Source organism: Grammomys surdaster, unplaced genomic scaffold, assembly GCF_004785775.1.
Source record: "Grammomys surdaster isolate TR1022 unplaced genomic scaffold, NIH_TR_1.0 140, whole genome shotgun sequence".
NCBI classification, from domain to species: domain Eukaryota; kingdom Metazoa; phylum Chordata; class Mammalia; order Rodentia; family Muridae; genus Grammomys; species Grammomys surdaster.
Genome location: NW_021604598.1, coordinates 2,390,019 through 2,401,427, shown reverse-complemented (window position 1 = coordinate 2,401,427; position 11,409 = coordinate 2,390,019). Strand labels below are relative to the sequence as shown.

At 49.5% G+C, this 11,409-nt stretch overlaps 1 protein-coding gene across 1 annotated transcript; it reads right to left on the bottom strand.

Annotated features, from left to right (window-relative positions):
• Nucleotides 1-1,327: 1,327 nt before the first annotated feature.
• Qtrt1 (queuine tRNA-ribosyltransferase catalytic subunit 1) lies at nt 1,328-6,760 on the bottom strand. The gene is made up of 10 exons (XM_028763867.1): nt 6,514-6,760; nt 6,291-6,359; nt 6,060-6,198; nt 4,057-4,135; nt 3,830-3,945; nt 2,762-2,900; nt 2,331-2,406; nt 2,148-2,257; nt 1,976-2,063; nt 1,328-1,618 (listed from the first exon to the last, which is right to left on the bottom strand). The coding sequence occupies exons 1-10, from the start codon at nt 6,754-6,756 to the stop codon at nt 1,466-1,468; spliced, it is 1,212 nt and encodes a 403-aa protein (XP_028619700.1). The 5' UTR covers nt 6,757-6,760; the 3' UTR covers nt 1,328-1,465.
• Nucleotides 6,761-11,409: the final 4,649 nt, after the last annotated feature.

The window sequence follows — 11,409 nt, the reverse complement described above, 5'->3', positions numbered from 1 at the left end:
GAAAGAAAGAAAGAAAGAAAGAAAGAAAGAAAGAAAGAAAGAAAGAAAGGAAGGAAGAAAGAAAGGAAGGAAGAAAGAGAGAAAAGTATAGGGTTGGGTATGTGACTCTGTGGGACCAGTGCTTCTCTGGGATGCCCTGGGTTTCATCGTTGGCACATGAACCAGGGGTAGCCATGCACACCCATGATCCCAGCCATAGGCAGCAGTGGGCAGGATGATGGTGGAGTCAAGGTCATCCTCAAGAATGTAACAAGCTGACTGATGGGTGGTTCATGCCTTTGATCCCTGTCACGTGCCATGGTGTGATCGGCTGCTAATTCACATCTATTATTAAGGAGAGTCCAGAGAGCTATACAGAGCCAAGCATGTGCCTACAGGGTTAAGAGTAGAGCAGAGGGCTGGAGAGATGGCTCAGACGTTAAGGGCACTGACTCATCTTCCAGAGGTCCCGAGTTCAATTCTCAGCAACTACATGGTGGCTCACAACCATCTGTAATGGGACTCAATGCCATCTTCTAGTGTGTCTGAAGACAGCTACAGTGTACACACATACATAAAATAAAAAAATCCTTTAAAAAAAAAAAAAAAGACAGAGCAGAGAAGCAAGCTGCCACTCTCTATTGGTGACCTTGGACAAAGTTGTTTCCTCTCCCTGGGCCAGCTAAGCACCTGACATCCAGGGAAGAATGAGAGTGATATCTTCCAGGAGAGCTGGGAGATCCTGACCTCAAGAGAGATCCCCCAGTCTGAGACTACATTCCAAAGCTGGGCTATGCCCAGTGGTTCCCAGTTACCCCATGGTTGCTATGACTACTTTTTTGTTTTGTTTTCATTGAGAAAGAGTCTTACTCTGTATCCAAGGCTGGCTATGAAAATTAAGTTTGTCTTAAAATGCAGCTAACCTCCAACTCCTGCCTATAGGAATATAGCCAATAGCTAAGCTCCAGAGCTAGAATTATAGCCTAACTCTGGAGCTGCCAGACTGAAACTAAACTCCTCAGGGCCACCTCCCCAGACCTTCCTGGCTCTGCCTCTCTTTCTTTGTCCTGGGATCACACACCCTGGAGCCTCTATACATATATCCAATTATGGGCCCACCTCCACTCTCTGGTTCACTTCCTACTGAGAATCAAGATATCCAACTACAGTAAAGCTTGGAATGAGGAAGAAGACAGACAGGCGGCCTCCCCAAGAAGACACAAGATCTTAAATGAAAACAAAAAGTAGTAACAAAATCTTTTGTAGAAAAGAATGCTTCAAGCCGGGCAGTGGTGGCACACACCTTTAATCCCAGCACTTGGGAGGCAGAGGCAGGCGGATTTCTGAGTTCAAGGCCAGCCTGGTCTACAGAGTGAGTTCCAGGACAGCCAGGGCTACACAGAGAAACCCTGTCTCAAAAAACCAAAAAAAAAAAAAGAATCCTTCAATATTCCCCATACCCCAGCGTCCTTCCCCAGCAACCAGGTCATGTGAGTGTGATTCCCACAGAGGCCAGTGCTTCAGTGGCCCAGGCAGGACAGAGGCTGTGGTCGCCATACATGGTACGCATGAAGTTTCGGACGAAGTCAGGAAAACGCTGCTCCAAGATGCTGCTGCGCACTGCACTCAGGAGCTGCAGCTGCAGGGCAGGGAATAAGCATCAGCCAGGGGCATGCGCCACCAGTGGGTCCAAGGATGCACCCAAGGCACCAGCATGCAAAGAATCTCAACCACATCACAAGCCTAAGGCAAAAGGAACCACCCTAGAGGGACCCAACCACCCACACCCTCTAGATGAATCTTGCCAACAGGACCCTTTACACCCATAGACACATATTGCATAGACACATTACACCCCTAAAGGAGCCCCACTATGCCTCAGACATAAAGAGCCATGCTGCCCCCGCTATGAGAGCCTCACCCCACTCTGCCTTGAGAGCCAAGGCCTTCCCTGCCCCAGGACCCCCAGGCCCTACCCTCTACTTGTCCAGGTCACCTGATAGGCAATGTTGTGCACAGTTAGGTGGTGCAGCGCTGCAGTGTTGTCACTGTGCAGCAGGGCGTGTAGGAAGGCTCGGCTGTGCCTGTGGGTCACACGGTTGGTAGCAGCACACTGCCTGAGCCCTCTCCCCTCTCCAACTTCCAACTCCCCAACTTCCAACACCTACGTCTGGCAGGTGGGACAGGGACACTCCGGGTTTATGGGGCTGAAATCCTTTGCGTACTGCTTCTTCTTCAACTGCAGGTTCCCAGTAGGCACAAGGGCGGATCCAAAGCGCTGGGGACAAGGACAGTCAAGGTCACAAGGGGCACAGGCTCCTAGCCCTTCCAGTCCCCTGCTCAGGACTCACCGCTGTCCGTGTGGGGTACACACAGTCGAACATGTCACATCCAAGAGCCACGCAAACCACCAGGTCAGTGGCATAGCTGGGTGCAGCCATGGGAGAAAGGGAGGAGGAAAGTCCACCTGAAGAGAGAGCTTCCCAGGGCTCCCTCCAGCCTCCCCCTGAGAAGAGCCCAGTGTTCGCTTTTGTCTGCTTCTGTACTGATGCTGTATTTCACTTAGCCTAGGCTGGTCTTATACTCCCTACATAGCTGAGGATGCCCCAGAACATTATTTACTCCAGGAAGTGGATGATGATGTGACCACTTCATTAGCTCCCCAGCAACACCATACCCTTCTTTTCATAAGAATCCATCAAAAGGGAATGGGGACCCCAGGGTCTGTGCCCCCCACCCAATCCCAAGGTCTCAGGATTCTTTCTCCTCTGCCCCAACATACCCGACCCCCATCAGGTATCGTGGCTTGCCCCTAGGCAGCATGGAGGTGCTCAACGCCACCATCTTCCAGAACTGCGCCTTGCTCTCTCCTCCACTCAGACCTCCAATGGCGAAGCCTGGCACATCCCTCTTGGTCATCTCTGAAAGGACAGATGACCCCAGCTCAGGAGGATTTAGGATCTTGTGACATTATAAAGGTTAAAATGAACTACTGTCATAAGGCTCAATTTCCTTTGGCACAATACAACATTGCACTAATTTTTCATAAAACACGACCTTAAGACAGGGATCCCAGGAATCCCAACAGTTCAGGAGGCGGAGGCAGGAGAATCAGGAATTCAAGGCCACCCTGAACTACTCTACTGTGACTGGGTCATTAGTGTCCCATTGAGCAGGAAGCCCTAGGGTCCAGCTCAGCGACACATCATCCTTGTGTAGTGATGTATGCCAGTGACCTCAGCACTCAGACGTGGAGGCAGGAGGATCAAAAGTACAGGATCGTCCTTTGCTACACAGGAAAGTCCAGACCAGCCTGGGCTACATGAAAGCCTGTCCCAAGTCAATGTAGTATTTCAACAGATCTGCGAGAAGAGCCAGCAAGAGGGCAAAGGCACGTGGCGCCAAGTCTGATGATCTGAGTTCCACCCCAGAACCCACGTGGTAGGAGAAAACTGACTCCTATATTCACACGGTCACATGTGCGTGCACGCACGCACACACGCACTCTGGGAGGTAGAGGAGTGAGAGAGAATGAGGAAAGAGCGCGCATGCGAGATAGAGAGAGGGAGAGGGAGAGGGAGAGGGAGAGGGAGAGGGAGAGGGAGAGGGAGAGGGAGAGAGAGAGAGAGAGAGAGAGAGAGAGAGAGAGAGAGAGAAAGTGTGAATGATCAAATTAGAAAACCACAATCCAACCTGGGATCAGCATTTCGCTCCATTCCTTCCATTTTCTAGACCGCAGGAGGCCTCAGGGCCTTTGTCTCCTTCGCTCACACCTTTGCCAGTTAACAGCTATGGCCACAGTACCATTCTGTACCTGGAGCAGCCTACCCGTGCCAGTACTTGACTCTACCTTTCAGGCAAGTGGTCCGAAGATCAGCATTCAGTCCACCCTGGATGATGGCAAAGAGGTTCTGCTTGTCCTGATGCTTATGGGCTGCGATGCATCTGTCCAGCCAGCGGACTGACCTGCAGGAGGGTCCCTGGTCACAGACCCTCAAGTGGCTCGGGAGAAGGACGGGAGCCACAGGGCCCAAATCCTTTCCCTGGGTACACACACGTGAACACGCCCACACACACCTGTGCATGGCCTCCTCCACTCGAGGGCCTGTCACGGTGCTGCTCACCACGTCGTCCAACTGCATGATGATGTCCGAGCCTAGGGGTGGGAGGGCGCTCTGGTGAGGAAGAGGACACAGAGGACACTCCCAGGGTCCACCTCTGTACTCATGCTGACTTCTACACAGAAGCCTGGAAACTTCTCATTTTCTTTTGTACAAATAACCTCATGGGCCAGTGAATAGTTCAGCAGGTAAATGTGCTTTCCTGCAGGCCCAGCTCCCCAGGTTCAATCCCCAGGACCTGTATTGGGAGGGAGGAAAACTGGTTCCTACACATTGTCACTATGGACCCCAGGCTGTTCTCCAGCTCCCAAGCCTCTACGCCTCCTGCCTCTACGCCTCCTGCCTCTACACAGACCTATTGAAATGATGTTTCTTCAGTGGGTTCAGTGATGGTCTAGCATACACAAGTCCACAGTCTCCATCCCCAGAACTGCATAAAGTGGGTGCAGTGGCTCTGTCCCAGCATTCAGGAGGTGAAAGCAGAGGAATCAAGAGTTTAAGGTTGGGGGTTACTGGTTAAGAGTGCTGACTGCTCTTCCAGAGAACCTGGTTCAGTTCCCAGAACCCACACGATAACTCACAAGCAGGATCAGACAATCCGGTGCCCTTTCCTCATTTCCATGCCACATGTGGTACACAGATATACATGCAGGCAAAACACCTCCACAAAACAAATCAAATCAAATAGCTAGACATGGCTGGTGCACACATTTAATCTGAAAAGAGTCGGAGCTCTGAGTTCAAGGCCAATCTAGCCTACATAGCAAGATCTAGGGCAGCCAAGGCTACATGGTGAGACTCTGTTGTTAGATTTCCAACCCAGGACCCCTAACCCTAACCCTGTCACAATGCCCAGTTAATAGGATAAAGCCCATACCCAGCACCTGAGATACCCTGGTTTCCATGCCATCCCAGCACCAGACACAATGGCCCTGACAGATCTTCCTACTTGTATGTACAGAAGTGGGGAAGGGCTAGAGCTTATGCTCCAAGACTCCCATGGACAATCTATACAACATAAGCTGTCCTGGACTGTAGCTGCAGCTCAGTGAATAGAGTGCTACATCATGTAATACAAAAGCCCTGAGGCTGAGCCCCAGCTCAGTATCAAACCAGGCATCATGGCATTGGGCTATAATACCTCCACTCTAGAGGTGGAGGGAAGAGGATCAGGGGTTCAAAGTCAACCTCAGTTAAAGAGGGAGTGAGGTCCAGGGCAGCATAGACTATGTAGGCCTCTGTCTCAAAAAATAAGACAAAATAAAATAAACTACATAGATGGAAATGAGGGGTCCAAAGCATGTGAATCTTACCTTGTTGCCACCAATATTTTATAAAATACAATTTATTACTAAGAACACTAACGGCTGGGTGTGGTGGCACCTGTCTTTAACATCAGCACTCCAGAGAAGAGGCAAAAGCAGGTTTATCTCTGTTTGAGGCCAGTCTGGTCTACTGGTCTACATAGAGAGTTCTAGACCAGCTGAAGATACACAGTGAGACCCTCTCCAAAATAACAAGAAGTAAATAATAAAACACACACACATAAAACAAACCAACAAATAAAAAAGGATGACTCCATATCCAGCACTGTGCTTACGCTACTGACACTAGTTCTCTTTTTTGTCAGGAAATGGAGACAGCTTCTTAACAGTGTAACCCAAGCAGGCCTGGAAGTAGCAATAATTTTTCTGCTTAGCTAGGCAGCCGCCACATATTTTTTTTTAAAAAAAAATGTGTTTGTTTCGTTTTGTTTGCTTTGGTGGGGATCTAGTCCAGGACGTGGACAAGGCACTCCAATTAACTGAGGCACATGCCCCAAACAGGACCTATTCTTTATCCACATTTTCGTTGGGTGAAAGAGTCCAAATTCAAAGAAGTCCCAAACCACGCGTGGCGTCCGAGGCCCTGTCTAAGCTACAGACCAGGTGAAGGGGCGGCGCCCCAGGGCTCTCTTACCCAGAGCGTTCTGGATCTCCACCGACCTCTCTGGGCTCAAAAGTGTCTCTTCTCCATCGTAGGGCGAGCGGAAGCGGACGCCCTCCTCCGTCACCTCGGACAGGGAGAAGAGGGACACCATCTGGAAGCCGCCGCTATCCTGGAGAGACCCCCGCAGTGAAGCTGTCAGGAGATCGCGACTGGGGACCTCTCACCTCAACGCAGAGCCCGAGGGCGGCAACCCCAACTCACCGTCAGCAGATTGTGGGGCCAGTTCATGAAGCCGTGAAGACCCTGGGCTTTCTGGATCAGCTCCGGACCCTGTGATGGAGAAAAAGTTAGGCAGTAGCCTGCAGCTCTACGGCCAGGTCTGGGTGAGCCCCAGCACGGTGCGCGTTACTAGACTGACTTTTTCAGAGGCGTGTCCCGGTTAGACGGCCCCCTCGCTGCCCACCCCCGGATCGAATCCACACACCGGCCTCAGCCCTAGATGGTAGGTGTTGCCCAAGCAGATGCGGCAGCCCAGGGAGTCCAGCTGCTCCGCGGTGATACCCTTCATGGTGGCCTGTGTACCCACAGGCATGAACACAGGGGTGGGTACGGTTCCATGCGGCAGCCGCAGCTCACCCGCCCGAGCTCTGGAGCGACTGCACTCAGCGACCAGCCGCATGATTCGTGGAGCGGACTCGAGCGAAACTGGGCTGCCTACCGCCGCCATTTTGAGTCCCGGAACCACGTGGGCTGAGACCACAGTGGACAGCGCCATGTTGCCCTGAATCACGTGATCTGGGAAGCTCTCGGGAACCATAGCAACTGACGCCTACACCCTCCACACTCTTGGGTGCACTACTTCCAGATCCCATTGCTGCCACTTTCCCTCTATAACGAAAACGGTTCTAAGGCCCAATGCCATGGCTCAGCGAGTGAAGATACACGGCGCCAAGCCCAATGACCTGAGTCTCTGAGACCTACAAGACAGCCATTCATATTCTCATGGGCGGACATACAATAAATGTATTTTAAAACACTCCAAGACATGTTTTCCTGCTGTATAAACTACAACAGCCCGATATGATGACTCATCAGGAATCCCAAGTTTTCAGAAGCTGGGGGAAAGGGATTATGTGGAGCTGGAGATCGACACAGCACAGTGAGTTTCCTGCCAGCTTGGGCTACAGAGAGATCCCATCTCACAAAAAGAAGAAATAATAATTGAGTCGAGCCTGTTATTGCACTCCACTAAGATCGGGAAGGCAGAGGCAGGTGGAGCTCTGTGAGTTCGAGGCTAACCTAGTCTACGTAGCAAGCTCCAGGACAGTTAGGGCTATATTGTGAGCTGCCTCAAAAAAGGCATTGTAGAGCACTACTGCAAATCCCAGTACTTGGGAGGTAAAAACAAGAGTGTTAAGAGTTCAAACCATCCTGTACCATATAGTGATTTCAAGGCCAGCCTCAAAAGAAAAGAAAACAAAAAACCTATGGTGTACTGAAGAGATGGCTCAGCAGTTAAGAGTACTGAATGCTCTTTCAGAGGAACTGGATTCAATTCCCAGCACCCACATGGCAGCTTACAACTGTCTGTAATGACAAGATCTAACACCCTCACATGGCCATACATGCGGGCAAAACACCAATGCACATAAAATTATTATTTTTGTTTTGTTTTGTTTTTTCGAGACAGGGTTTCTCTGTGTAGCCCTGGCTGTCCTGGAACTCACTCTGTAGACCAGGCTGGCCTCGAACTCAGAAATCCGCCTGCCTCTGCCTCCCAAGTGCTGGGATTAAAGGTGTGCGCCACCACTGCCCGGCTATAAAATTATTTTTTAAAAAATCAAAATAGGGGCTAATGAGTTAGCAGGTAAGAGCACATTCCCAGAGGACACAGCATTCCTAGCACACACAGCCCCCTGTGACTCCAGTTCCAGGGACTTGATGTCCTCTTCTGACCAGGCAGGTAGATGGTGGTACACACACATTCAGCAAAATACTTACATACACAAAATAAATCTTTAAAAAAGAGCTTCCTGCCCAGCATGCACAAGGCTCTGGGTTGAGTCTGCACATATTCTTACATACACTGAGCATAAAGATGGATGAATTTGTGTCTTCATACATGTAGTCCCTAACACTAGTCTCTGTCATTCTGTGTTCATTTATTCAAGGACCCAGCACTGAGTCAGGTGCTCAATACACAGTCTCAGTCATTTTTTTGTCAAAGGATTCCTATCATTACAAAAGAAACGTAAGGCCCATAAACTCGACTCTCACCATTACTTTATTCAATGAAGAGTGTGTGTGTGTGTGTGTGTGTGTGTGTGTGTACACTCATGTGCCTCCAGTGCCCTGAATAGAGATAAAGCCAAGTGATTTACTACAAATAAACCTTATCTGTCGCCTCTGCCAGAAGAGGGCACTATTGTCCTACAACATTCCTAGTGAGCTGCTATGCAAAACCTGCTAACATGAGCAGAGGTACTGGGTAGAATTTGAGTGATAAAGGGTAAATGATAACAATTTCAAGAAGTTATAGAGGTGAGCTTAGTCAGAATGCCTCAAAACCCCAAACCTGAGGTGTCACTCAGTGATACAACACTTTCTCCACAATATTCAAGGCCCTTGTGCTTGTGTGAGCAGAGGCCAAAGAATGGCTAATATCCTGCTCTGTTGCTCTCCACTTTAATCCCCAGGCAGTCTTTCACTGAAGCTGAAAGCAGCTTGGCAGTCAACAAGCCTCAGCAAGCCTCATCCTTACAACCACTCCTCCATACACACAGGGCTAGTGTTACAGGTCCCAGCCCTGCTTTAGAATTTGTATGTATGCAGGTGTAAATTTCGGTGTGGATATACCCACACACTTGCCACAGCATCCATGTGGAGGTCAGAGGACAACTTCCAGAAGTCTGCTCTTTGGTCCCAAGAAATCAAATCCAGGCTGTTCTCTTTATACATTTATCCAGCTCCCTAGACCCCACATCAACTATTGAAACATTTCATGTGTGTTTTACCTACATGAACATCTATGTACTGAATGCATCCTGGAACTGGAGCTACAGTTGTGACCCATCATGTAGATTCTGGGATTAGAACTGCTGAGCTGTCTCTCCAGTCCTGTACTGGTTATTTATTTATTTATTTTTTTTGAGACAAGCTCTCACAAAGTTCATGCTGACCTCAAAATCACTATGTAGCCGAGGCTGATTCTTCTTTTTGTTCAAGGCAGGGTTTTTCTGTGTAGTCAGTCCAAACTGTCCAGGAACTTGCTTTGTAGACCAGGCTAGCCTCAAAGTCAAAAGAGATCTGCCCACCTCTGCCTACCAAGTGCTGGGATTAAAGGATTGCCTCACCACTGCCCAACCTGTCTCCACCTTTACATGCTAGGACTACCACCATAGTAGCTGGTGATTCTTTGGGTTGTGGCAGGTTTACCCTGTAGACTATGCTGTCCTGGAATGATGCAGACCAGGCTGATGTCTCACAGCAATTTCCCTGCCCAGTCTTGAGGCTTTGAGATTTTAGGTATAAGCTACAACAGCCAGCTTCAATGTCCAACTTTTTCTCTCTGTTGTTTTTCAAGACAAGGTTTCACTGTGTAGCCCTAGCTGTCCTAGTACTCACTCTGTGGAAGAAGCTGGCCTTGAGAGATCCACATGCCATCACTGGCTTTATTCACAGGGTTTTAACATGTAGCCCACCTGCCTCTGCCTCCTGGGTGCTGGCATTAAGGCCTGTGTCCCCCATACCCAGGACCCTATGCTATTGATTCATCCATTAGGCTAGGCTGGCTTGCAAGTAAACACAAAGGAGTATCAGGGTCAAAGAGGAACATCATTGCTATGGTGTAACATTTGCTACTCAGGACCTTGTGATTGGTTGGTTTTACAAACTGATCTTTCCACCCCTAGAGACGTGACTATCTTAAGGATGAGTAGACGTCTCTGGGGTCTAGATTTTTATTCCTTTTTTCTCCCTTTAGTACTTTGGAGCCAATACTGGCCTCAAGAATCTTGTGCTCATGTGAACTCATTACTAAGCCTCCAGTGGTTCAGAAGCACAGAAACAAGGACTGGGCCTGGTAGAAGGCCCCCCAGCTTAAAGTAAGACCTGAGGGTTGGTGCAGACTGGAGAGGGCTTTGCCACTGGGGTAAATATGCATGGGAGAAGGAGTAGGGGCCTAATGCCATCAGTGGGAGAACTGGGGGCGTCCTGAGCCCTCCCCTGCAATTAACATCGAGACCTCCGCTTCAGCACAAGGGACAGCGCCAGGATAGTTGCCTGGAGATTGGCGAAACCATTGCACATACAAGAGGCGGGGCTGAGAGTGCACTGCCTTCAGAAGCTTGGGGACTCACTGAGAAAGCTGGCAGAGTTCCCAGTGTAGCAAAGTCCAGGAGTTACCTAGGAAATCCTGAAGAGGGGACTGGGTTAGAAGGGGTGCTGTATGCCAAAACTGTGCCCGGGAGCTTTCTGTGCACTTTTCTGTCTAGCCATAGGTGGTCTATGCTCAGACTGTTCTCACCCAGAGGTTCTGTGGCTGTCCATGGAACCCTTTAAACAGGGATTAGGGCCGGCATCAGAGAATTGAGGACTCTATAATAGAGTCTATAGGCAGGCAGGCAAGGTCTAGATAGAATTCTGGGTACAGATAGGCGCTGAGAACTTTCAGAAATGTAAAATTAGGGTTTCAGAACCAATGGTAAAATGGTTTAAGGACCAGGGATTCAGGTGGGAATTGTAGGAGTCTCCAGAGCCTTTAAGCTTGTTTAGCCAGGGTAGTATCCCATGACAACCTACAATGCCTAGATGCCTCAGCAGCTGGACGTAGATGCCATTTTTTGGGCAGTGGAGGCCATAGCTCTAAAGACGTCACCTCATAACAGAAGGGAGTACAGACCCTGACCTTTCAAAAGGCTCACCTCGGAGTTCTTCAAACCACTTTAGATCTCCTTCAAGTCCTAGAGACTTTCAATTTCATAACATCACAGTCTTTCAGCACCTCCTGGCATACAATCTCTCTCCTCTTGAGATCCCACTGACCGTAACTCAAGAGGATCTGGTCTTCCTAGGTCAGAATCCTCAAGTGGTCCACTCCATTGCCCTTAGGACAAGGGTTATAACCCTAGGCCTGGCATTCGGTGAGCCCTGGCCCCCAGTCACACTTCTCATCATTCCCTTTGCATAAATGCTTCAGCCCTTGTCCAAACCCTACTGTTCTTCTGTATCCCAGGATACTTCTCCCCTCACTTCTGATCCTAACCCAACTGAGGCCTGGAGGCTCAATGACTGTAAAGAGAGGGCAGTACCAACACAGGTAGCAGAGATCCTCAACATCCCTGCCACTAAAGCACATGGTTTAACAAAACATGAACCAAGT